Source organism: Rhinolophus hipposideros, assembly GCF_964194185.1.
Source record: "Rhinolophus hipposideros genome assembly, chromosome: 12".
NCBI lineage: Eukaryota > Metazoa > Chordata > Mammalia > Chiroptera > Rhinolophidae > Rhinolophus > Rhinolophus hipposideros.
The window spans coordinates 24,263,030-24,288,057 of NC_138058.1; the positions used below are offsets into that span (position 1 = coordinate 24,263,030).

The 25,028-nt window shown below is 49.9% G+C and overlaps 2 protein-coding genes across 3 annotated transcripts in view; both read right to left on the minus strand.

Annotated features, from left to right (window-relative positions):
• The window catches only part of TET3 (tet methylcytosine dioxygenase 3), a 109,972-nt gene extending 103,156 nt beyond the window's left edge, over positions 1-6,816 (minus strand). The window contains exon 1 of the mRNA XM_081068187.1: positions 6,138-6,816. Within this exon, the coding sequence (XP_080924313.1) occupies positions 6,138-6,440 (303 nt within the window). The 5' untranslated portion in view covers positions 6,441-6,816. The remainder of the gene's footprint in view (positions 1-6,137) is intronic.
• Positions 6,817-12,890: 6,074 nt separating this feature from the next.
• Positions 12,891-25,028, minus strand: part of DGUOK (deoxyguanosine kinase) — a 45,934-nt gene continuing 33,796 nt past the window's right edge. Inside the window, exon 6 of one of the 2 annotated variants that reach the window (XM_081068244.1) lies at positions 12,891-13,035. In XM_081068244.1, the coding sequence (XP_080924370.1) occupies positions 12,979-13,035 (57 nt within the window). In that variant the 3' untranslated portion in view covers positions 12,891-12,978. Of the gene's footprint in view, positions 13,036-18,507; positions 18,643-25,028 lie in introns of those variants that run through there. The other variant, XM_081068243.1, reaches the window with a different exon arrangement.

A 25,028-nucleotide genomic window follows, 5' to 3' on the forward strand; every position in this document is an offset into this window, starting at 1 on the left:
CCAGGACAGAAGTGACTCCCCCTCCCATACAAGATGTGCCTTAGCTGCGTTTCCCTACCCAGTTCCAAGCTGAACAAGCCTGTTTCCTTCAATTGTCCCTCACGTGACCACTCTGACAGATCTCTTCAATATAGGCGTTTCAACATCCCTTTTAGAGTTTCAGCTCTTCCGACCCACGAGGAAGGCAGGGTTCCTTACTTGTGCATTTATTTCTTCTATTTTTTTAAAGAAGTATCAGACTTTGGATTTACTCTGATTAAATTCCATCAAGTTTGGGTGGAGCCCATGATTCCAGACTGCCCCAATCTCCTCAACCCCTCGTTCTATCATTCAACTAAATACCTGCACCACCACCAGCACCCCACCCATCCACAGATGGGTGTAGGTAGATCCTCCCTACCTACATCTTACGAAGAGGGCACACATGCCTTCACCTGCATAAGCCTCTAGGCCCTTCCAGGAGAACCAAGATTCTACGGAAGCACCCTTCCTCTTCACGCCCATCGGCTGCTGCTGCTCTCTCAGGGGGCTACAACACCCCGAGTCGGGGCTGAGCCGCACACGCCTGACAGCCCTTTCCTGACTAGTGGCAGCACACACAGCGGTTCCTAAAGGCTTTCATTGATAACTCACTAGACTAGCAGAAAATGGACTCGAGAAGAACAAGTATAAACCTGGAATCAATCTCAAGAGGTTCTTGTCTCCCCAGCCTATAGTAAAGATATGGATTGGTCATCTTCCTTGCCCTTGTTGGCAACTGCAGTTCTTTTCCCTGTCGATCAAGACTTCCTTCTGTCCTGTTCTCCATGCCCCTCTGCCTCCACCCAGTCCCCAGCTCCTCACACGTACAAATCATCTGGGAGTCTGGTCAAAGCGCAGATTCTGACTCACTAGGTCTGACGTGGGGCCCGAGAGTCTGCATTTCTAATAAGCTCTCAGGTGATGCCAACACTGCTGGCCCCCTGATTAAGAAGGTGGGGGTCTGGGCGTGAACCATTCAGGTGCCCCAAGGCTCAGGTGAGCCATGTGCAGTAGAGGAGTACAAGCAGGTGCCCACCACCTCATCTCTCAGCAGCATCAGAGGACTTCCCCTCAACCTACACATTATATACACTTGGGGAGCCCCAGCCCGACTGGGTCCACCAGGACCAATTAAACCAGAATCCCTGGAGGTGGGATCCCTGATCCACATAGTTGATAAAAAAAATTGCACAGCACAGTTTTACCAGTGTCATCTCTTCAGGATGACTTTAAATAAAAAACTGGCCCTCTATTCTATCCAAGGAGATACCATCATTTAGGTGCAGAAATCCAGATCTGTGCATCTGACTGGGCTGCTTTGTGAAGAACCGCAGGGACCCCCAAACCTCACCACTTGATTTTCTCAAGCCTCACAACCACCTTTTAAACAATCTGCTCTAGAACTGTCAAAAATTGACGTCAAACTTATGCATTTATAATTTTCAAAATCTCTTTGAAAAATTGGACTTTTTGACTGTCTCTGATCTTTTGGCCCTTTTCAACCATCACAATTTGTAAAGCTGTCCTTCCACAAGCATATGTGAAGGTGGCCAGTAGGGAGCTAATGACTGACTCAGGTAGGGCAGCTGGCTGGCTCTTCTTCCCTAATCACGCACGCAGTGGTCCCTCCCCATTTATACCTCCCAACCAGACAGGGACCCAATGGCAGCTCTCTCTGTGTCATTAGCTAAGCTCCCAGAAGTTGTAAGCCTACCCCTTCCTTTTCACTCTTGCTGGGAGTATATAAAAGGCTTTTATTGTCTTGGGTATTTTCCACCAGCCTCAGCACATTCTGGCCACTGGACTTCTGACGCTCCTCTTAAGAGGTCAGACCGCTCTTGACTCTGCCTTTAGCATCATGCACCCCATTTCCACGGAAGGAGGGTGGTCTTTTACCATCTGTACTCACTAGACAGCAGCCATACAGCCACACAGATGGTTCAGTTCTTCCCTGCGCCTTCCACCTTCCTCCTTAGGGCACCACTAAGGACTGTTCTGTCAGCGTTTCCTTTTTAAAGAGCAATCCTATCCCTCCAGCTAACTTCCCTTTTAGTCTGTGGCCATGGGGTTAAAAACTGTTTGCATTTAAAAAAAAACAACCATCTCAAGTCTATGGTGAACAGCTCTCCTTGCCCAACCTTCTCTCTGGCCTCACAAATGGCCGACATGCGTCCCTTTCTCTAAAGAACTCAACACTTCTACTTCATTCATCAATCCTCTCTTTGTTGGTGGGAACCGATCCAGCCTGAAAGGATCCCTCCGTACAGGCTCAGTCTTTAAGAAGACAGACCTACCAGAAGGCGAGGCAAGAATCCATCAGGTGTTCTGATATTGTTGAGATAGCTCCCATTCCAAGGTATCTTGTCTCAAAAGTGGCATGGAGAGCTGTTTCAGCCACTAAATCCACTTGGCTGAGGGTCACACAGTGTTTCACACCGTATGTATTCTCACTTCTTTTTATTTTCTCTGATAACATTCTCAGCCATGCTTCTACCCTTATGCATACATTTTCCTATACAGTGTTTGGTTTTTTTCCAAAAAGGGTTTTTTCTCCTACCCTCCCTACCAGGTGTCTGCTTCCGTCACCCACGAGCAACGTTTCGGTCAGGCCCAGGGACACAGCAGCTCTTCGCTCCTGGTGTCCACCTCCTCCCCCAGCAGAGAGAGGCTGCAAACGCCTCCCTCCCTCTGCCTTGCCCCACAATTCTTCTATGAGCACCTTAGAGGATATCCTGAGATAAACATGCAATTTGAACTGCATCTTTACTATGACAACCCAGAGACTCACTAACACACAACTGTTTATGCGTAAAGATGAATTCTTTTCTGGATGTCCGAGGAGTGTTCTGTCACCATACAGATTACCTGTGTGCCAGACTTACGTATACTTCTGCTCAATTCATTCTCCCAACAACCCTGCAAACAAAGGGTCACCCCAAGTGACAAATGAGAAACCCAATGCTCAGGAGACTGAGCGGCACAGGGCTTACTTCGGGTTCCTAGGTCACTGAGTCTTCACACCTTCCAAATCGGACTTTTCTAATCAGCCATGTTGTGCTACAAGCCACCACTCAGGTAAAAAGAATGTGGAGGTCGAACAGCCCCAGGCATCATCAGCCCAGGATCTAAATCCTTCCTGGAACTAAGAAGGAAGACCACAGGACAGGATGAACCCCTTCAGGCATGTTACTGCACTTGAGGACCCACAGAAGTAGTCACCTGCCTCTGGTAGGAGGGCCCGCCCTGGAGCTGTCTCTAGTCTTAAAATGCTGAAAACTTCTCATCTGAGTAGAGGGGCTCTGCAGCACCACCACCGCCCTCCGCCCACTGAGAAAAGAGTGAGGAGCAGGGGAGGAGGATGGGAAGCCCAAGATAACATTCACCCGCTTACAGGATGACACAAAGCAGCTGTCAGCAGCAGACAGCTTCGAGGAAGCCCCAAAGGAAGCTGGGGGAGGTGGAGACAGGATGGAAGTAGGGAAAGGGTGCCCAGAAGAGGAAATACCAGGGAGCAGGGATGCAAGAAGATGGTCTGATTCCCAAGAGACGCCTGGGATGCTCTCTCTTGTACCAGCTGAATAGTCAGGACCAAATTCTAAAGGTCTGTTCCTGACCCCAAACCAAAGGAAACTCAGATGTCAGGAATGTCTCTTCCTTTCCCAACTTCCCCAAGCCTGGAACATGTTCCCTCTGCTACTCAGATCTAATGGCAGTCCCCTCAGGGTCTGGTAAATGGTGGGCTGGCTTCGGGGCTCCTTCATTCAGGCAGAGCCTCTAGGCGTGCCAGCTCTGCCAGAGCTGCTTCCATTAAATGCTGTGTAGTCTGGGTGGTGGTTCCCACATTTTCAGCCTTCACAGACCAATAAGAAACATTGTGAAGACGCACTAATTACCATTTTGTATTTTGCCAAGGAAAGAGTTCTTTTAAAAAAGAAAATCGATTCACTTTCTATCGACACCTTCATTTCATAAAAGCAAGCACATTTTAAACATCAAGTAGAAAGGACCAATATTATTAAAACAAAGTACTCCTCTTCAAGTCAAAGAAAGTTAGCTTTAAGAAAAAGCTCACTCCATTGTCCCCTTCCCATTGTTTCTCCAGAAACTGGGAGACTCTGCCATGGGCCAGCACTGGTCTACACCCCGCCAGCGTGTGGCCCTTCTGTCCTGGGATACCACAGGCCACCAGCCACACGTTCCCTGACCCTGGGGGCCTGGAGGGGCAGCCGGCCACATCAAGGTGCTGACGGATGCAGACATCTCTCAGCAGGGTTATCCCCAAGCCTCAGCCAAGCCAGCTCCCCGGTGTCTTCCCCATGACCAGCCAGCAGCCCAGGCCGGCAGCTCACACACCAGGACGCCAGGACCCGGGCCTCACTCCAGCCCTTCTCACTGATGCCTCATCGCTGCCGAAAGAAGAGCTTCAGCACAGTTCACAAGGGCCACTGGCTCTAGGAGCATCCAGCCTAGAAGGCTCAGACCCCACCCCTCAGGTCTGTTTAGGGGAGGAATGGAGGGAGACAACGGGGCGGAAAAAGGGGTGAACACTGGAAGGAAGCAAAGGAACCCAGCTTTACAAAGTAGACTGGCAGGTTCTCTTCACCCCAAAACACCAGCTCATCGCACACCCAAGAGTGAAACTCACCCCTGACCCCACCCCCTTTCAGAAATGATCCGCAGGGCACGGGGTCAGCAGGACACCAACTCCCCTGCACAGGGCTGGACACTGTCTCCTGAGTTGGGACGGGAGCTGCAGATGCGATCCAGATGTCTGCTTTAACTAGAGACTAGGAAAACAGGACACCGAGTCTGCGGTCCCCGGACTATGATATGCTGCTTCCATCGAGAGTGCACGAGAAGGTGAAAAGGGGCAGAAACATCCCAGCAACACCCACTTCCCCACCCCCAACACTTGAATCACTCTTCCCAGCCGTGGGACCACAACCCCACCAAGTCTGCGCACAGCTCTGCACTCAGCGGTCAGGAAAATCCTGAGCACCAGCAGCTCCCCATCAAAGCCACAGGTGCCTTCGCGCTCAGAAGCACAGCGGCTCACAGCCCAGCTGGAAAGGGCTTCAAAGGCCATCAAGCACAACCCCTCCACTTCCCCAGGGAGAAGATAGGCCCAGAGAGGGGGCCCGAGGTGCCTGAGCCGCTGGACAAATCAGTGGCAGAGCCGGGAGCCCCTCGGACAGCGCAGGCCTCAGTCCCTGTCCAGCGCTAGTTCCGCTGCCTGGAGCAACCTCAGCCGCTACTCGGCGCCTCCCAAGCTGCTCAACTTCACTGGTCCCTACTTCTGCCAACTCTCTGCTGTCGCAGCTGCCACCAACCTCGTGGAAGGGAAAGATGGCCAATGCAGGGTCACTGCCTCTCCATTTCCCTCCTTTGATCTCATCCCAATTCTTCCTTCCCTCCGACAACCCCGCTACTCCGAGTAAAGGGAGTACTCCTCCCTGGGGTTGACAGTGTCTTAAAAGATCGTCATTCATTCAATCAATTAGTATCTGAGCGCTTATGACACACCAAGGAACTGAGCCAGGTCCTGAAACACAGAGATAAATCTTTGACCTCAAGAAGTACTAAGTAGGGGAACCCAAATCCCGGGTTTCTCATTAAATTCCCAAACAGTTCCAACTGGCTCTCCTGCCATCTTTCTGAGAAAAATGATGGAACCCAAAAAGTTTATGGGAAAAACTATCCCACTCCTTCAGGGCAGCATAAAACCACTTGTCACTCCAAATTTTTCTTTCCAAACCCATCAGCCTCCATCCCCTACCTGACACCATCACTCTCCATATCACCCAAGCATCGGTGTGATCTTGAACTACATCTGAGTCTTCGAGCAGGACAAGAAACTTTTAGAGATAAAGCTGCGATGTCACTGTCCAGTGACAAACGCAGACTCAGAGATGAGTGCTGACTCAGTCCTCTGCGACCCAGTTACTTTCTTATAAATTGACAGCTTGGCACAGGAGCCCAAGCCAGCTTCCAACGACCGTTAACACTCAAAGTGGGACCAAGAAGACCAGGATGGGCTTACCTGTCTCTAAGAGAAAGCCCTGCAAATGCAGCACCCTCAAGGAAGGGACAGGGTAGCCAAGCACAGGCCAGCTTACCTCCTTGAGAAGCCCCACTTTTTTCTTCAGCACCTCACATTTGCGCAGTTTGCAGATTTGGTGTGTGCGGCGATTGGTACAGCTGGTGCAAGCCCCACAGTTTTCCAGCCGCCGGCAGGGCTCACAAGTACCACACCGTTTCCGTTTCTTTCGCCCATCTCCACCCCCTCGGAGTTGAGGTTCACTCGCAGCCATTGGGAGCCCAGGCCCCTGGAAGCCCCCTATCATCACCTGGCCCTGAGGGAATTCATAAAGACCTGGCAGGTCCGGCTGGACTGCCAGGGGCACCTGAAACTGGCTCATGATGCTGCCAGAAGTGGGGGCATAGGTGCCAGGGAGGAGCCACAGTCCAGCTTCCTGCCTGCCTACAAAGGCCACCAACAGGTCCTTCTCTCCTAAAACAGTCAAAAGTCTACAAGGTGAAGGCAAGTAGCTCCAGTCTCCCAGATGGGCGCCTCTTCTCAACCCCTCTTCACCTCCTCTGCAGCAGTCTGATAGGGCTCAGTTGGGGACCACTCTCCCACGTGCTGGGACCCAGGGTCTGAGGGAGGACATCAGCAGCAGTCCCCAGAGAAGGGATCATCTTGGCTGGGTGGACTCTTCACCCTCACCCACCCTGGACCCAGGCATGAAGTGAACAGGTGGGTGTGGTGGGGGCAGGGCAGGGTGAGGAGTTTCTCCTCCCGATATATCTCCTCCTGGGTCAGGACGATGGAGAAGGCAGCGCTGCCTGAAAGAGAGACAGAAAGGGGAAGCGGATCACTGGGGCTCAGGGATAACTTTCACGTGTTACCTCTTCCTGCTTCTGGGAAAAGAGAAAATAGGGGACGAGAAGGGGTTTGCTCAATAAGTTCTGCCCAGAACCCCTGGCAGGGCGCACCAGTACCCACTCCCTGTCAGAAAGAGGAGGCCGAGGGTCTAATGGGGTGCTAAGAGAGCCTGGACGAATTTAGGGGGTGGTCAAGGTGATTTCCAAGAAAGTTGTCTTCTACCCCACCCCCCACGAGCCTGGGAGAGTTTCACTCAAATTCCCACACACACCCCTCACTGGAGGTCGCTGGGGCCTCCCCAAGGGAGCAGAGCTTTCAAAATAAAGTTTACTGAGAGCTGCACTCGGCGGGGCTGCCCGGGCGCCCCCAGCACGGAAGCGGCCTGGAGGGGGGGCGCGCCCGGGGTAGAGCGTGCCGGCTGCACGGCCGCGACCCCCGCCCGCCAGCCAGACCCGGGAGGGCTGGCCGCTCCGCCAAGGGTACGCGGGGAGGGGGGCGCGCTGCAGCTCGGGCCGGGCCGCGCGCGCGCCGCCGCTCGGGCTCCTTTGTTCTGGGGCCTCGGCCGCTCGGCTCCGGCGGCTCTGCAGCCCCCGCCCCGCCCCGCCGCCCCCGCCCGGCTCCGCCACACTGTGACCCATAGCACCCCCGCCCCATCCCCCGCAACAAGGTAGCGGCCCCCACGCCGGCCCCCGGGCCGTCCCCTCCCCCCGGGCCGGGCCCCCCATGCCTCCCCGCCGCCCCTCCCCCACCCCGGAGCCGGAAAGGCACCGACTGCACCGACCTGCCCGCCGCCTCCGGGGCGGCGCGCACAAAGGGGCAAAGTTTCCCGGCCCGCGCCGCTGCCACCACCGTCGCGGCCGCCGCCGCCGCCGCCTGGGGCGCCCGCCTCCTGGAGCGCCTGGCCCTGCTGAGCTCGGCGCGCGGAGCCCCCCGCCCAGGCCGAGGAGGGGACGGCTCAGGAGGAAGGAAGAGGCAGCGGCGGCCGCGGCGGCAGCAGCAGCAGCAATGAAGGCGTTCGCGGGACTCCCCGCCCCCCGCGCGCCACGGCACGTGCTCGCCCGGGGACTCCCCCGCCCGGGAGGGCGCGCACGTGCGGCCCGATCGAGCCCCGCAGGCCCCGCCGCCGCCCCCTGCGCGGGGCCTGGGGCTGCGCGAGGGGGGAGTTCCCAGGGAGAGGGGGTGTGCGGAGCCGGCGGCCCACGAGCGGGTGGGGGCAGGGCCCGGTCCGACCACCGCGCCTTTGCACCTGCAGAACCTCCCCACCCCCGCGGTCGGCCCTCCCTGGCCCCGGCCTCCCCCTTCGGGCTGGCCGCCCCCACCCTCCCGCGCTTCTGCAGCTCCAGCGGGCAAGGCGGGCCGCACGGGGTGGGGCACGCGGACCTCCCAGCCTAGGCCCTCGCCGAGCTGGCCCCGATGTCCCCACTTCCTGCCACTCCCTGCGGGCCGGAGCGGTCTGGGACGGCCCCGGCGCCCTCGGGAACCCTGAGCTGCGGACATGACTGACCCTCCCACCCTTTTCCCGGCTGCCACTCGCTCATTCCAAGGCAGCACAATGGGGGACATCGCGCGTTTGCGTACCGAGTCAGCCTGGCGGGCAAGGAGGGGGTGCCTGGGGACAGAGGCCGTTGGCCGGCTGCAGGGCACCCGCGTGGGGGTCACGGCCGAGCGCCCTGCCCTGGCGGACCCCAGGGCCCTGCCATCGCGAGCCTCCCCCGCGCGGCGCTGGGCTCTTTCGCGTCGAAAACAAAGACTAATCCGATACCCCCGCCCTGCCTCCCAGAGGAGGGGGAACGGGCGCGTCGCGGAGGGTAACCTAGGAGGACAGCGTTCAGGAGGGGCTCGGACAGCTTCGGAGGATGTCATGGCGCGACCGAGCCCTGTAACCAGACGCAGACACTTTGAAAAGTCACCCCGGGCTATTTTCCAGGCAGGGGGCAAGGGGCAAGGCATAAGAATATTTCCAAGTTGCCAAACTGCCCGTTCTCTCTGTTGTTTTTTCCCCTCACCTGTTGTGCAGGCCAAGTTGAAATTCCAGGTTAGATTAATTCAACTCCACCCATCTGGCCTGACTGCCAGGCTGGTGCCCGCAGCTGCCTTCCACCTACCTGGGTTTCTGGGGAGAAGGGTGGGTCTCTAATACACACATACACACACGCACGCGCGGGCAAGTCCTGGCAGAAACATCCACGGGCAGACTGGCCTGACCAGTTTGGGTGGTGCTCACAGAGCCAGGTACCTGGCAGGCATCCCCGCCAGGCTGAAGCTAACAAGTCAGCCAGAACTGGAAAACGAGCATTCAGCCGGCTATTTAGAAAGAAAGAAAAAAAAGTAACTGATCTCCAGTAGCGCTGTCCAGAAAGCCCTAGGCGGTAGGAGAAGCCCTTCTGTCTGGAACTTCCCCCCTCGCAGGCCTGATTTTGACAGCCTGCTCGATTGGTCAGGTTGTCAGCTGTGGGGTGGGTGGTGAACATGGCTAGTGTACCTACTTCCTACCCTGGCCTTTGAGAGAACTGAAGAGTTTCTATTCAGGAAGTAAGTCTAAAACGGAGAGGAGATACCAATAGAGTGTAATTTTCAATCAAACATGAGAACAGGTTATGAACTTGTAATTGTTTTTAATGTTATAATTGTTTGATGTTTTAAATAATTATATTTTAATAAAATATGTATATTTTTAAAATGTAGAAAATACAGAGAATTAGAAGACAAAATAAAACATTGAACCATTGGCTGTATTTCCTTCTAGACTTTTCTATTTTAGATGAGTTTCCTATTTTTAATAAAATGGTTGTACTAATACTGATTATGCAATTGCTGTCCTCTTTTCACTTAACATTTTACCATAAGCATTTCCCTATTTGTTATACAATCTCCAGAGACACAATGTGACTGAGGTGAAGAACGTGGCTTAGGAGCCAGAGAACTTTGGGTTCCAGACCTGGCTCTGCTAGCAGAGTGACCTTGGACCAGGTACCCACCATCTCCGAGGGAATCCAAGTAAAGTACTTAACACAGGTTTAATAAATGACAACAATTATTGTTTAATCTATAGAACAACCTTGTGAGTTTGATACTATCACTAAACCCATTTTATAGATAAGGACACAGAGATTAAGTAACTTGCCCAAGGTCACTCAGCTAGTAAATTGTAGACTCAGAATTTGAGCCTGGCATCTTTCTTCCTATACTCTGTCTTGGTGAGTGGCACCAGCAACTTACTGTGCCAAGTTACTCTTTACCAGCTATCTATGAGAGGGTCATTTCACAAAATTCTCTGGCTTGGGTAACTAGGTGGATGCCCGTGCCATTCACCAAGACAGAGGACAGGAGGAAAAATGCCGGGGACATGTGTGTGGAGATGCATGTGGCGTTGAGGGGGCAAGGCCTGGCTGGAACATGCATGGGCCTCGTCAGTGAGCAGATTGTAAGTGAGGCTTCAGGTGTGGAAGAGCTCCTCAGGAGTGGACATGAAGAGTGAGAGGAAAAGGCAGCCAGGACAGAGCCCCAGGGAACACCAGCTCCTCAGGGACAGCAGCTGACAAGGGGCCAGCAGAAGAGACAGAGAAGGAGCCGCCATAGAGATAGGAGGGAAACCAGGCCCAGGCCTGAGACCTGCCTGTCAAGTCTTCCCAACTGCTTGTCCCCCCGCCCCCCCCCAACCTTGCACTTTGGCAGTCTTGTTGCTCTTTCCTTCTGTCTGGGGAAACCCCTTCCCACTTCACGCACTCCCAGTTACCCCTTCTACCCGCCAGATTCCCACGTATCCTCCAAGTCTTGGCCTCAATGCCAATTGTTCCATGAAACCTTTTCCTTCTTCTCAGACAGATTCCAGAGCCCCACTCACCCACCCTCCACAGAAGTCTGACACTCCCTCCATAGGAACAGTTATCTTACTGGCATTGTCACTTTGCACATTTCCCTCCCAGTTACTACTACTACTAGTTCCTGGAGGGCTGGGACCTTGTCTTTTCACCTTTGTAACCCTAGATCTAGCACCCAATCAATATGTGTGGAATGAAGAAAGGATGTCAGTAGAACACAATCAATGAAATATCCCAGTAACACCGAGGACCCACAGGCTTCCGAGGTTGTTTTTTTTTCTGCCTGCTTCCCTACAGGCACAAGCCCTTCAGGGGCCTCCACGATAAAATCCAAACTCCTCAGGCCCTGCCTTCTGGGGTCTGCCGCCTCCTGTGTGGCGGGGTTATTCCCTACTGGCACAGCGCTCAGGGAAGGAGAGCAGCTGGGGCAGGCGTCGGGGTGCCCAGCGAGCTTCTATCTGCGATCAGTAAGAACCGGTAGTGAGCTAGAGGCGGTGTTTCGCTAAGTGTGGTCCAGGGACTGCAGCATCACCACTACCTGGGAACTTGTTAGAAAGGCAAGGTCTCAGTCGCCACCCTAAACCTACTCAAGCAGAAACTCCGGGGGTGGGGGTCCCGCGATCTGTTTCAACAAACCCTTCAGGGAATGCGCGCTCAAGTTTGAAAAGCCCTGGACTAGAGGAAGCCGGCAAGAAGCAAGTTCAGCACCTCGGCGGCGGCCAGGATCAGGCCCCAGGCGCTTAGTGGAGGTAGACGGAGGGAGGCTCCTTTGACCGAGGTTTGGCGGCCCCACCCCCAACGGCCGAGCACCGGGCCTTTTAGGCCACTGCTCCCTTGAGGTCAGGACCTGGCGGCGCAGGTGCCCCAAGGGCTAGAAAGGGAAATCCCAGTCGCTAGGGAAAAACCTCTGACTGCAGACAATACAGTGTTGACAGGGAGCGTGTCCCGGGGGTGGAGATGGAGGTGGGGCTGGGAATAAGGAGGGCTTCCAGCTCCATTGATGAACTGCGGTTGATTCAGCACAGGGCCAAGGGCATAGGAAGTATAATTGGATGTGCGCCTGTGGTTCTCCGGGAAGTCACCGCGTGGAACCAACACTGCTGGGTGTTTGCCCAACCTGCAAATGATTGAATGCGACTAACCACCTTTGAGGTACTTGACCCCACTCCTTCTCTCTAGCTAATAAGCAATTTGTCCTATTTGAAGAATGAGCTTTGTACTATGGGACCTTTTTGCAGAAATGTAAATAGGCTATGTTCACACCTGGGCTTGGTTGTAAAGATTGAAGGCATTGGGAAGTTTATTTGATTTGGGATGTGTTTCTTCTTCAGTCATGTATTGGTTAAAAATATTATCAGCTAATATTTGCACAGAGCTTTCCCTGTTCAAAGCACTTCCACACGCATTATTGTTCTGTCTGTCCATAGTGGCTAATACACCAAAGGTTACTTTCCTTTTCTTTCTATGACATAGCTTTTATTATTATCACCATTATGTAGATAAGGGAACAGGGACTCAGAGGTCATTTGTCCAAGGTCATTCACTGTTAAGTGGCAGAATCAGGTTTACAATCCAGGACCTCTGAAATTAGCCTACCAAAAGCACAGCTAATATGGCGGAGAAGCTGGCATTTTGCTCTTGGGGAAAAGGAGAGTCAATAGTGGATTGCTTTTTGATGTGTATTGGTTAGTGTGATGTGTAGGGTAGCCACGACTATGCTTTTGAATAGCTCAGCAAGTGCTTTCACATTTTATAACTATTTCTGTGACTTCACTTTGAATCTAGGTTGAATCAAATAGACTATATAACTTACAAGGAGAATGCCAGGGTCCCCATCATAATGTGAAAGAAATAACTTGAAAATCTTCCAACCAAACGGGGCTGGGTAGGGATGGGAACTTTAATTGACTCAGAGACTCAGGCTGCTAAAAACCCAATGGGGATAAAGGCCTTGGTGCCCCCAGACCTTGATTTGACTCAATGTATCAGTCAGGATCAGTTAGGCTGTGCTACAGTAACAAACAATCCCCAGGTCTCAGTGCTTTGACATAACAAAATTTTATTTCTCAATCATGAAATATGTCCACTGTTGGTCAATCGGAGCTCTGCTTCCCACATCCACTCAGGGACACAGGCTGCTGCAATGGACATGTTGCCTACTGAACCCTGAAGGCAGGAAACGAGGATGAGGCAAATGGAGCACTGACTTCGAAAGGCTTTATCTGGAAGTAACACACGTCACATCTGTTCTTATTTCTCTGGCCACGGGGGGCAGGGAAGTGCAATAGATGCACTGCTCCCATGTGCCTGGAGGGAGAAGCAAAAACATTTGGCTAACAGCACTAATAACTAACACACAGGGAACGCACGTATGGACAGTGGACGTGGAAGTGTGCACTTGAGGCATATATAAGTGCAATCAGTCTGTCCATTTCCAGGGTGCTTCTCCCTCCTGGGGACAAGTACTTTAGATTCCCGCTCTGATGGGTTATCATTCCTCACCCTAGAGCAGGTTCAGAGATTTAGACCAGGGTGAAAAATCTGAGTTGAGGGAAGCATGGTGGAAGGGGTAAGTGGCAGTGGGGCAAACTAAGTAGAAACTAATTTGTAAATAGAGAAACAACCTAGCCAAGGAAAGGACTTGGAGTATCACTAAGGGACTGTCTGCTAAAGGAAACTTCTAAAACAGCACAGCTTTGGAGGAAGCATTTCCTGCCTTGTTGCCATTCCCTCCCACTCATCCTTCCTGGCTAAACTCAGGTGACACTCCAGGAAGCCTTTGATGACTGGGCCCACCAATCACATGGTGACAGTGCGTAGGTTCGTCTCATCCACTGTGCTGTGGATGGGGACCGCATGTCGCTGGGCACTGGCTGCAGTCTGGGGTATGCCTGAGTAGGGGCTGAGAATGGAGGCAGAGAGACCAGCTGGAAGGCTGTTGCAGAAACCCAGGTGAGGAAAAAAAGTATGGTCTCCACGAGGGTTGTGGGGATGCAGATAGAGAGAAGTATTAGGGAGAGATTTGGGGAGTCAGATCAACAGGATGGGGTTGACTGAATGAGGGGATAGGGAGGAAGTTTCTGGAAGAGCAATAGGATGGATGGTAGCACCAAGGGGCCCAGAGGAAGGGTGGGTTGCTGAGTAGGCTCAGCAAGGACATGGCCCTTTGAGGTGCATATGGGACAAGTCCACAGAGAGACCCAGGAAGCAACAATTATAGGGGCCTGAGGTTCAGGTGGGGAAACTGGCAGGGCCCAGATCCTATAATCTACCTCTTGGTTAAACTTTAGCATCAAATTCTCCAACAAAGTCAGCATTTTTAAAAGGAACTTATCAACAAAAAGAAAAGGTGGGGAGGGGAGAGATGCAAGCAGAGAAAATATGTGTAGTACAAAAATGGTGAAATTCCTGAACTATAAGGCCTAAGAATCCAGTGAGACTAGTGCAAAGGCTTTACAGAAAGAGTTGAGCAGCCCAGAAAGGCTGCTTCAACTTCAACTGCTTTGTCCCATTATCTTGCTTCCGTATGTTGCTCCCATCCTGTCTTCTGATGAGCAGCAGCCTGCTCGTCCCATCTGACACCTGAACTTGATATCAACCCCTTTCATCCTGGAGATGCCCCATTCCCCACATCATTTTATGGGTGAGGGTCCAGTCCTGTGTGCAGGAACTGGGCGATCGGGGGACCAAACCTCAGAGACCTCCTAGAGACCTCATTCTCCTCACTCTCCCGTTGTGGTCCACCCCCCACAACGCCTTCCCTCTTCCCTGCACAGTGAGATGCTCCCTCAGGATTTCCGGCTCCGTTCCAGCTTCTCCATGTGCTGGTTTGTGACTGGGGCTGAGGTATTATAATTCCCCCTCCTGACCTCCTTTTCTCTGTAAAACTGGGAGTCTTGATGCCTCCTTTGCAGAGGATAGAATGAGCCCTGCTATGGCAAAGTTCTATCTCAGACCTTGGTGTACAGCAGGCACTCAAACTGTCCCATTCTGCCGTCCCCACCTCATCATCATCCCCTGAATCCTCTTCTACTTCACAATATTTTAACCACATGTGGCCATGACCATATTTTAACCATATGTAGCCATGACAACCAGAGTTAAAATCTATACAGGAGTCAATGGGGACATTGTGTCACCTAAGGTAACAGGGATTCGATGTCCAGGTGCCCAGGATGACGCTTGGCACTGAGATGGAGCCCCTACTCAGCCTCCCCAGGGGGAAGTGGCAGTTTCCCAAACGCCTCCCTCCATATTCAGTCAGCCTGAGGTCCTGTCAGCTCCACTCTAAACTGTCCTGAACTTGTCCCCTCTCTCAGGCTTCCAGCCCTACCCGGCTCTCCCCCTGCAGCCTACTTCCTTTGTCCTCACTGTGTTCTCCTTTCTCACAGACCTGGATCATACTGCCTTTGATTCAGACCTCCGGGGCCCTGAGCAGTTTCCCTTCTCCCCCTCCCCCCAAATCCTGGAATTGAAAAGGCCAAGTACCCAGGCCACCCTGCAGCCAGTCAGGGAAAAAAGTTTCAGCCTTTTGCTGCTCAAAGTGTGATCACTGGATTTGCAGCTGCAGCATCACTGAGAGTTTGAGCACGTGCAGAATCGCAGCAGGCCCCAGAGCTGCTGAATCAGAATCCGCATTTTAACAAGACTTCAGGTGATTCAGAGACACCCTGAAGACGGAGAAGCTCTGCTTTAGAAGCCTTCAGGGGCAGGGATAAGTAGGCTAGAGATAAAGAGAACATAGGCATCCCCCCCAGAGCTGGGAGACGTTCTTGGAAACACCTGCACTGACGGATTGAGTCATTCAGAGTCACTCTAGCATCATTCCTGGGGAGACATCAAGTCTGACAATTAAGTCGTTAGCGAACTTGTCGCAACAATGTTGCTAACTTTTTTTGATATCAGAGGAATTATTTATTATGAATTTGTGCCAACTGGACAGTTAACCAAGTTCACTATTTGAAAGTGCTGAAAAGGCTGCATGAAAAAGTTAGACGACCTGAACTTTTCACTAACGGTTCATGGTTCTTGCATCACGACAATGCAGCAGCTCACACAGCACTGTCTGTGAGGGAGTTTTTAGCCAGTAAACAAATAAGTGTATTGGAACACCCTCCCTACTCACCTGATCTGGCCCCCAATGACTTGTTTCTTTACCCGAATATAAAGGAAATATTGAAAGGAAGACATTTTGATGACATTCAGGACATCAAGTGTAATACGATGACAGCTCTGATGGCCATTCCAGAAAAAGAGTTCCAAAATTGCTTTGAAGCGTGCGTGGACTAGACACTGGCATCGGTGCACACCTTCCCAAGGGGAGTACTTGGAAGGTGACCATAGCGATATTCAGCAATGAGGTATAAAGCACTTTTTCTAGGATGAATTTGTGAACTTAATTGTCTGGCTTCGTATACTGTATCCCAACATTGTACTATTTATCTCCTGAACTAGGGAGGGGGTTGTCAGCTGATGTCTCAATCTTCTTGCCATTCTTTAGGACTGCCCTAGTGGTCACATGACAAAGGTCATGATCCACATGCATGTGACATTCAGCCATCTCAAACAACAATCAAACTTGAATTTGAACATCCAGCCTTTGGGAAACAATCTAATTATTACTGGAAGACAAAAAACTGGAAGACAAAAAATAGGGTGTTAAAGGCAAAAAGAGGTGCAGGGAACAAACAGATCTTCCACTCAAGCAGGAAGGTGGGCTAAGGGCACCTGAGGGAGACAGTGGCCCATGTGTGCAAATGGAGCCTTGCAGCTGCTAGAAAAAGCAGGAAGAAGAGCAGTACGTGCAGGAAGCCTGGAAGCACCCATGAGGCTGGGGTGAAGAGCTTAGGTTGATAAGCTCATGCGGATCTACGTAGACAAGTCTACAGAGTGGGATTTTTTGAAACCATCTCTGGCCCAGGGAGGAGGCTGCTTCCTGTGCTTGAGAGCCCCCGTTGGAGGCAGGTAGGTGAATTCCTTCATGTGGTGAGCCAAAGGTGCGGGTCTGTCCACTGCTTCCTGTGTGCACTGCTGGGATGTTGGCGGAACATCAATACTGAAAGGAAACCTGAGGACTAGGGTGGCCAGATTTAGCAAATAGAAATAGAGGCTGTCCAGTTAACGTTTAATGTCAGAGAAACAACAAATAGCTTTTTTAGTATATACAGAGGGTGCCAAAAAAATGTATACACATTTTAAGAAAGGAAAACTATTAAAGTTGTAATCCTCAATATATACTGATAACAAAAGATGAATACAAGTCACATTTGACTTCTGCAATTACAAGAGGTGCTCAAAAAAGTTACCATCAGCGTCCAGACACTTCTGAATACGGCGAACTACTGCTTGAGCAACACTGACCAAAGTGTCCACTCGTATACATTTTTTTTGGCACCTCCGGTATATGTCCCAAATATTACATTGCCAGAACAGCCCTAGTCAGGACTAGTGTCTGTCCCCAAGGCATGGGACCAGGGCAGGTTTGAGCTGAAGTATAGTCTCCACCTGGGGAAGTTTGGGCTGAAGGATAGTCTCCACCAGTGGTACCATCCTAAAACCCACCCAATTTTTGAATACAGAGCAGAAATGGGCTTTGTTAGTTTTGGAGTGGGACAGTCTTTTGTGAGAGGCTATGCCATATTATTTGCTTTAAAAATGCTTTGCCCTACAAAGTAGATGGGAACTACCAACATGTTTTTGTGTGTGTCTGTGTGTGTGTGTGTGTGTGTGTGTGTGTGTGTGTGTGGTTTTTTTTTTTTAACATTTTCAGTATTGGGTGGGGTAGTTCAAGGAATGTATATTATAAAAGTATTGTTGTCTTGGTAATTCCAAGTCAGGTTCCTGTAGGAGGTGGATTGCTTCTTAGTCCAGAACAACAAAATCCTGTTCAACCAGACAAATTGCCCTTATATACATAAGCATTTATTCACTGAGACCTGTGAAGAAAATGTTGATGACTATTTACCTGATCAAGTAACCTAAAGGTTATTTCTAAGCATAAAATCAATAAACCCTTCTCTATGTGAAAAACCCCAAATTAAATGACAAGCCAAGGAAAAAATACTTACAAAACAAATGAACAGGAAAAATGTCATATATGAACTTAATATGTAAGAAAAAAGACAAAAAGGGAAAAAAGGGTAAAGGACATGAACGTTCACAAAAGAAGAAATACAAATGACTAAAAACGATATAAAAAGTCCAACCTCGTTAATAATCATAGCAGATGGACACATCACAAATGAAAATGCCCAGTTTTGCAAAGACTGTAACAATTTTGTTTACCAAGATAGACTACTGATGGGACCATAATCGTGTGCAACGTTCTGGGGAGTGATTTAGCAATGTTTGTCAATAACCTTCAAAATATTTATACCCTCTGACTCAATAATTTCATTTCTGGGAAAATGGTGCACACAAACCTGGTACGAGAATCTTCATTGAAGACTTGTAACAACAAAAAATTGGAAGCAACCTACCTGTTCAACATTAAAGAGTGAATCATTTATGGGCTATGAGCACACTGGAACATGATGCAGCCATTATAATGATTTTATTTATTTAAAAACTACAGGTTAATTATAGAAAAAATAAGAATATATAAAAGAGCAAAAAGAAAAATCTAAAAAGAATCTGTAGTTCAGTGATAATCACTGTTAATGTTGTGGACCATATCTTTCAAATCTTTTCTGTCTTAATAATAAAATAGTGTTTTCGAAAAATATTTAAGAACATTGGTAAATATTTACCATAGAAACCAAAGAAAACAATGTGTATATATTATCATTAAAAACTGGTGTGTAAATATGCATGAAGATTGGAAAAGAACACATCAAAATACTAACACTGGATCTCTCAGTTTTTGTTTTCTTCATACGTTTCTTCTAAAATTTCTTCAATAAATGCATATTAGTCCTATAATTGAGAAACAGAAACTTATTTTTGGAAAAAGACAATTAGAATGTCAATGACTTAAAGCAGCTACTTAAGAGAGAGAAAAGCAAATTCTGATTAACGGAATGATTGTGACTTTGCACATTGGAATTATCTGGTAAATTTACGGGATACTGATGCCCAGGCCCCACTCTCAGAGATTCTGGTTAATGGACCTGGATGGGGGCCCAGGCCTCGTGTCCTTGGCAACATCTAATCACACTTGGGGTGCGGGCGGGGGGGTCTAATGTGCAGCCAGACTGGGAACCACTGCTTATGCAGCGATCACAAGTTTCTATAGGAGTTTAGGAGACTACTGTCCTCTGGTGGAGGAGGAACTACGAGACCTGGTTTCAAGCCCCGAAAGTGACCCTCTCTAGCTGTGTCCTTTAGGCAAGTCATTTAAACAAACCTCAGTTTGTCTATCTGCAAAGTGGGAATATTTAATACCTACAGCAAGTGTTGGGTGTGGCTTCAAGGAAAGGACATATGAGAAAGTGCTGTGTGAAATAGAAAGACTATAGAACATGTTAGAAACTAGAAATCAGATGATAGTAATTATCTTTGATCAATGAAATATCCTTGGCAACACGGGAACCCATGGAAAAAGGCGGGTTTGTTTCTAAGCTATGTCAGTCTTGTAATTTGATTTGATTTGTAGGCAGGTGCTGTCAAGTGTGGGTGCCTGGGTTAGTCCTAGCCAGAGGGCTCACAAGCAGTGAGCCAATAGACTTGGGTTGGTTCAGACCATTTGGTCATCTTGCTTTAGAGATGGCTGGCCTCCAGAAGCCAAATCCTTGTTCTCATGAAAATGTGTCTTTGCTTTAAACAATCATCCCCAAATATCTACTTCCAAATGGAATGTTCTTATCTGAATTGTCTCCTTGGGAAGTTATGTGACCATTGCTTAAAATGTCTTGGGAATTCCTCTTTTGAGATTGCCTTTGTCTAAGCTACATGTTTTTCTGAGTATTTTTCAATCAGTGAATTCATTCTCCATCCTTTGAAGAGGAGCTTAATTTTAGAAAGCAGCCAAAAATATCTTTCAGTACCAAACCTGATGATTAAGATGGTATTCAAACCTAGGTAACACATTTTATTTTTTAAGTAAAGAGGTCACTTGTAAGGTACATATGTGTCTGTCTTGCTACCCAGTGTATTCCCAGCATCCTGCACAGTGCCTGGGACCCAATAGTTTAACAAACCATGTTTCCCCGAAAATAAGACCTAGCCGGATCATCAGCTCTAATGCGTCTTTTGGAGCAAAAATTCATATAAGACCTGGTCTTATATGAATTTTTGCTCCAAAAGACGCATTAGAGCTGATGATCCGGCTAGGTCTTATTTTCGGGGAAACAGGGTATTCTTGTTGAATGGTGAACAGAGCCTGGCTCTCTACAGGGACCCATAAAATGTCTCCAAATGTTAAGTCTGAAAAGGTTTTTGAGCAACTGCAACCTATGTGGGATTAATAATTTCTAGCTTGTATGCCAATTACAGATCAGTCCCTTTCTTTGATACCTACCGTGTTTCACCAAAAATAAGACCTAGCTGGACAATCAGCTCTAATGCATATTTTGGAGCAAAAATCAATATAAGATCCGGTATTATACTATATTGTACTGTATTATATCGTGTTATATTATATTATATTATATGTTATAGTAAAATAAGACCGGGTTTTATATTAATTTTTGCTCCAAAAGACACATTAGAGCTGATTGTTCGGCGAGGTCTTATTTCCGGGGAAACAGGGTAGCTAAGCTATGTATACTTCATGTATTTGATTTAGGAGAAAATGAAGCAGCTGCTTCCCCTTACAAGGGCTAATACTGGATTTAGTCTCCTAAGGCAACACTGATCAGTGACACTGGGCAACTAGAATTACATTTCATGCCAATCCACAAAACATCCAAGCATGGTATTATTAACAAGGGCAATGCCTAAAGCATAACTCACTTTTTCACACCAGGATTTCAAGACATTCACATTAATCTGGACTTGCAAATTAGCCTAGGTCCACACCTCCATACCCTAATGAATTTGAGGAGTGTGGAGTTAGGCGTGGGCCTGAGTCAGAACTCCTGGGCTGTGCCAGCTCTGCTGTTAACTAGCAGTGTGGCCCAGGGGAAACATTTCTTAGCTCCCACCTTGGTCTTTGTCCTTATCTATACCACGATCTTGCACTCTTAAAGTAGTCAGTTCTAAACTGAGAACAATAAAAGCTGATGAGAGGCAAGGAGAACAAGTTGCTAACTGGAGATGCCCCACTGGCACACAATGGAGAGGAAACCGAGGTCCTGCTCAGGTAATGGGGAGACTTTTGGAGGAGCAGAAGCCAGTCTCAGGCTGAGACAAATTCCCTACTTTGATGGAGAAAGAAAGCCAAAGACGAAACTCAACTGCTCCTGGCAAAGGAACAGTTTCCAGCAAGGGAACACACAGGTCATCTGAGGTCAAGTTCAGGGCACACAGCCAGCCACCGCCTGGAGGGAAGGAAGCTGCAGTGAATGCCTGCCTGCCTGCCTGCTCTCCCAACCCTCCACGTCTGAACACAAGTCCCGCACCAGTCCCTTTGCCAGGTCGCCCCCAAGAACTCAGAGGCTCCTCCAGACCCAGGCATTCTGGCTCTGGCCTCACAGACACGGCCCTCCCTCCCAGAGGTGTTGAAGGGACGCAGGTACGACAGCATGAGCAACGGGGCTCTGGCCTGTTTTGTCTTTGCCTTGCAAAGAAGAGAGGCCCAAGCACTTCTATTTAAAACATTTGTGCATTCCTCCTTCAATGTTGCCCTCTCCTCCAGCCTCACGGCCTCCCCTCCCCCAGACACACTGGACAGTTTCTTCTTTAGTACCCTGGCTTTGCCCACAGTGTTTACTCCAAAGCCACTTTTATCCCAACTGTTGCTCAGAAAATCGTACTATCATTTAATGCCCAGCTCGAATGCCATATGATCCATGAAGCTCTCTCAGCTGGAAGTAGCACCTGTTACAGTCTGTCTTGTATCACACATGGGGACATGCTGTCTCTCTCCATTTGGGACCACATTGTACCCACTCTTCACTATCACATCATGTGTGTTCCTTCCTTTGCTCATGCTGCTCACCTGTCTGGCATGTCCTACCACCCCGCCTGCCAACATGTGAGTATGCCTCCCCTCACCCTGCAAACTTCAGCTCAGCCAGACTCTGTTAAGGACTTTCCAATGCTCTCCAGTCTTGCCATCCACACAGACCTACCTGCTCCCTGTATTGAGTGGGTACTCTGTGCCCAGATGTTTGTCTACAGTATTTCTAATCCTTGGAGTATCTCTCTGCAAAGGAGGCACAAAGCTCATTTCACGTTCAGATTCAAGGACAGAAGCTCAGAGAGGTTAAGGCACTTGGCCAAGCTGCACTGCTGGTTAGTGGCCTGACCAGGATTGGAACGCACGCTTGTATGACACCTAAACCCCAGGCCTCCACCTATTCCATGCTACTTCTTCATTCCTAAGGCAGATCTTTTGAGTGTGTACTGTAAGGACCTTGAAGATCATCTTTCTTGTTTTCAAAGCAAGGAACCTAGAGAGGTCTGATGACTCGCCCAAGGTGACACAGCTTCTCCCTACCCCCTTTCTTCATTCCTGCCACGTGCCAGACTGGTGGCCCAGGAACCACTTATCAACTGCAAGGGGTCCCCAGTACTAGGTAACATTCCCTGGGGTCCCCAGTTACACGTTCTCTGGCCTTGCAAGCAGGGCCCCAAATTAGGCTAGAGAGACTGTTGCAACAAGCTCAGAGTCCGTGGATTATTAGCTCAGCTACATATTGTGACAAAATCCCAAACAGTGACTTATTAGAATTTGTATTTTTCTCTTGTAAAAGAAATCTGAGGAGGGCAGTCCAGGGCTATGTTGCAGTTTTACTGAGTTAGGGCCTGGGGCTTCTCGCTTTGGCAATTCCCTCCTCATGAGACACTTTGGGGTCCACAGTGGCCCCAGGAGCAGTGGCTCCGAGCCCATCTTGTATTCCCGCCATGTGCTCTAAGGATCTCACAATCACAGTCTAGTCTAGAGCTGGAGGGGCTCTGCTAGCTGGGGCCTGGCCTGGGACTCAGCAAGTGTGCAGCTGTCAGCACAAAGGGGAGAAGGTACGGAGGACGTTTCCATTGCATTGTCCAAGGCGCCCTTCTCAAGCTCAGCCTACTACTTTTCTCCTTTTCTTCTTTCTTTCCATTTGCTACTCACTCCTATGTGCCAGGCACTGGAGAGTCAAAGGGCTAAGACACATTCTGAGGTCTGACAAAACATCATTTTAACGCTGTGTAGTGAGAGCAACAGTAAGATGCAAAAGGCTCTCGACAGGAGCACAAAGAAGGACACCGACCCGCTGGGCGGGCCCGCACAGGCTCCCTGAAGAGGGTGCTTGCTGATGAGACAGACCTGAGACATACGAGGGGGAAGTGGCCCCAGATGATGGCCTGGATGCTGGGGACGAGTGAGGAGTGAATGCTTCTGGTGGTCAGAGGCATGACTTGGCCACCACTGATGGTAGAGAACACAGGGTCTTCTCCCACAGACCGAGTGCTTCATTGCCGTGGGGAATAGCCCCAGACTCAGATAGACTATCGCTTCCCCAGGGTCGCCATTTTCCATCGCTGCTCCCAAACGCATGCCCATGGGCCCATTTCACTTTAAGGGTTTTATCAGGTTGGTGCAAACGTAACTGCGGTTTCAAAGGTTAAAAGTAACTGCAAAAACCGCAATTACGTTTGCACCAACCGAATAATTCAAGTGCCTTCTTGGAGAGGAAGTCCCCAAGACTCCGGTCTAGTCAATCAAACATAGGGACCTAGTCTGCACCATGCCACCTCCAAGCCAAACCAAGCTGGAGTTTCACAAGTGTCACCTGAACCCGATGGTCCCTCGTGGAAGCTTTGGCTCTAGAAAATCCCCCTGTAGTGAACATCTGCCGCTTTGTGCAGAGCCAGCGAATGAATCGTCTTCCCGCATTTGGGCACTTACCCACCTAGGTTGGAAGTAGAGCCCGCCTCCCACAGTGAAGATGAAAAGTCACATACTGTCTTTCTCAGACTCCCTCGAAGTTTCTGGGCAAGTCAGGGGCATGTGGCCCAGACTCGGCAAAGTCAGATAGCCCTGCCGGAGTCTTGGGTCCATGAGGAATTTTCTGTGTCAGCAGCCATGGCTGGCTCTCCGGGGCCTTGCAAATGATGAGCCCGGAGGCTTAAGCTACATCAGGTTCACGGTAACTTACTTCTGTTTGCAATTAAGGATCAGAACTGATTCTTTGGTGGTATTTCAGTTCATCAGCGTACATGGTTAGGACAAATGCAGGGATGAGGAGAGTACAACTTTGTCCAGAGGACAGTGAGTGAAACCATTTAGTTAGAACAGAGGGTCCTTTCACAGGGGCAGGGAAAGATAAGGTTGGAGGACCCCAAAAGCCCAGTTAAGGAGTCTCTTCAGGAAGCCTTTGCTGCTCCCTACCCCCTGGACCCCACCCGTCCCCCAGTTGGCCAGGTGCTCTGCCCTGGTGCTCCTGTTGAGTGCCTTTTGCTTCTATCGTATTGTTGCTCTCACCACTTACTGGGGAACCCCAAATGCGTTATCGAATTTCTCCGAATTTCAGTTTCCTCACTGCTAAAACCTGGGATATAAAACTCCGTTCATAGGGTTATTGAGGGTTATTCACATTTCAAGTGTTCGGTAGGGAAGCTGGCACACGGTAGGCATTCAACAATCATCAGCTCCCTCGACAACCTGAAGGTGGGGTCTGGGCCCATCCTTTTCTTGCATATCCTCACAGTGCTTCACACACAGAATGTACGTAATAAACAGATTGTGATATGGAGCTCACAAAGCCAGTGACCTCAGAAAGGGCAGAGCATGTCTCCAGTTACACCATCCACTTAACAAGTCTATGCTAGGCACTCACTAAACAGCAATAGGCAGATAAATGCCAGCCATTGTGCTAAGTAACCAAGACATGGTCTGTGTCCACAATGACAAAGCCTAGGAGGGGAGAGATGTCTCCACACGACTTCCGTTCAGGTCTGACACACAGTTTGACAGTTTAATAAACAGAGTGCCCAGGAGCCCAAAGACTGGCTACTTCTGTGTGGGACGAGGGAAGAGTGTCACTGAGAGAGTGGTAGACTTAGGACTGACAGAATAAAAGCGGGGAGAGGTGAGAGAGAGCAGCATTCCATCATGTGGGAAACACACAATGTGTTCTGGAACCATGGGGAGTCTTGTGGAGTTTACGGAGTAAGGGGTGGGAGATGAGGCTGTAAAAACATGGCAGCTCTACGACTTCTGCAAAGGAAGGGCTGAGGGGCAGCTGTCTGGTGGCACGGCTGGGGCGGGAGAC